Source organism: Otolemur garnettii, unplaced genomic scaffold, assembly GCF_000181295.1.
Source record: "Otolemur garnettii isolate 467f Iridium unplaced genomic scaffold, OtoGar3 scaffold00046, whole genome shotgun sequence".
NCBI lineage: Eukaryota > Metazoa > Chordata > Mammalia > Primates > Galagidae > Otolemur > Otolemur garnettii.
Window position 1 is genome coordinate 1,091,179 of NW_003852441.1, and position 1,985 is coordinate 1,093,163.

Consider the following 1,985-nt stretch of genomic DNA (forward strand, 5'->3'; position numbering starts at 1 on the left):
AAGTCTCCTGCCTCTGCCTCCCAAGTAGCTGGGACCACAGGCGCCGCCACAACACCTGGCTATTTTTTGGTTGCAGCCATTATTGTTTGGCGGCCTGGGCTGGATTTGAACCTGCCATCTTAGGTGTATGTGGCTGGCACCTTAGCCAGTTGAGCCACAGGCGCCGAGCCTTGCTGTGTGGCTTTCGTCAGGGAGCTCATCATTTTGGAATCTCAGACACCCATTTGTTAAAGACCAACAATTCAGTGGCTGTCATGAGATTTAAATTAGATTCTGAACATGGTCCTTGCCACAGCATCAGGCACAAACAGGTCTTCAAACCATTATGTGTTTCAGCTGTCTGCGTCATGAGTGAGGAGCAGTGAACACAGAGCGAGGGCAGACCCGGGGCTGCGGCGGGCACAGGAGACTTATTCTCCTGAGACTCAGGCGGAGTCCTAGGGCAGGGGCTACGCCCTTGCAATGCCAATGCCAATGGTAAAAGGGACCTGTGGGCAAAAAAGAATGGGCCCGAGGGTACTGGTCTGACCTACCAAGAAGAGTCTGATGAAAAACCTAGAAAGCAAACCCAGGGTGGAGTCACACTGTGGTCACTTTGTTTTCACTAGTCACCAAATGTTCTGTGACTTAAGAGAGGGAACATATGTCTGGATTTGAGATGCATCACCTATGTCTTACTGACCATCAACTGAGAAACATCTTCTGGTTTCAAGGGCCCCTCATACCCCCATCCAGTGACTCCCATCTCCAAGGGCTCCATGTCAGTCTTGTTGTTTCTGCTTGGGGGGGTGGGGTTGGGTGGAGCTTGGTCCAAATGCATGGCCAGGACAGAGCCAAGGTTTAGTGCTCTCCAGTCATCTGAGGTTTGTCCCCAGAGCTAAATATTTACATCAGCTACAACTCTGGTCAGAAGAAATGCAGATAGGAGAGGCTGAGAAAGAGAAGACCAAGGAGGATTCTCACCTGGGCAGGTGTTCTTGTTGCAGGCAATGGAACAGGCTTCTAGCACCTTCTCAGCCCTCCAACCATCTGTGCCTTTGGAACGGAGATCCACAAGGATCAAGTGGTTGTCAGAACCCCCTGGAAACAAAGTTGAACACACAGATGCAGACAGTTGACCACGTGCTGGGTGAAGTAAGCTCTCTCTTTCTAGGAAATGAGGGTTGGGGTGTGGGAGGCCAGGCAGGAAGGTGCACACCCCACCATGTGGCCTAGAATTTTAATCACGCATGACAAAGAAGATGCCCCAGCCTAAGAATCGGAAAGAAAGGACATAGCACTATAAAAAGGGGTAATTGGGAAGGGATGTGATACTGATGGGTAACATCCAGCAGCTTTTGTGGCACAGCAACTCCTTTCCTTGACAGCGTAACAGGTGCTAACACGGGCCTGAAGCTTCTCTGGGTAAGGGACAGCTTGCTCAGGCCACTCATGGCTTCTGTTTTCTCTGAAAAGTTCCCTGGGAATTTCCCAAGTGTCTGGCATTGATCTTAAAGGCTCCCTGGAAGGTAGCATCAGAGTAGTGGGTAGTGGCTCAATTTTCTGTATCGGTGGGGTTATGAGCACACTCACCATGCACACCTTAGGTGCCAGACACTGTGTTAGCCTGTCATGTATTTTATGCTGAGTCCTGTGAGGCTGACAGTAACATCAACGTGGGAAGATGAGATAGGGAGGCTGACAAAGCTTTCTGGACCTGGCCCAAGTTCCCACAGGAGTCTTTAGAGCCCCTGGATCTTTACTCTTTGAAACTTCATTCAAAGTTGACTAGGGTGACAGCGGTGTCCTCACCTCTGCCACTGAGCTTGCTGCAGAGATGAGTTCAAGATGCAGGTGAACTAGGTCGCCATGTGGGTTTGGAGCCCACAGCTGACTCCACTTAATTTGCTGTGTGGCTTTCTTTTTTTTTTTTGAGATAGAGCCTCAAGCTGTCCCCCCGGAGTAGAGTGCTGTGGCATCACAGCTCACAGCAACCTCCAACTCCT

The 1,985-nt window shown here is 50.4% G+C and overlaps 1 protein-coding gene across 4 annotated transcripts in view; it reads right to left on the reverse strand.

The window, feature by feature from the left end:
• The window catches only part of SHMT1 (serine hydroxymethyltransferase 1), a 46,392-nt gene that overhangs the window by 909 nt on the left and 43,498 nt on the right, over positions 1 to 1,985 (reverse strand). For all 4 annotated transcript variants that reach the window (XM_023513997.1, XM_023513998.1, XM_003791049.3 and 1 more), the window contains exon 10: positions 964 to 1,080. In XM_023513997.1, the coding sequence (XP_023369765.1) occupies positions 964 to 1,080 (117 nt within the window). The remainder of the gene's footprint in view (positions 1 to 963; positions 1,081 to 1,985) is intronic.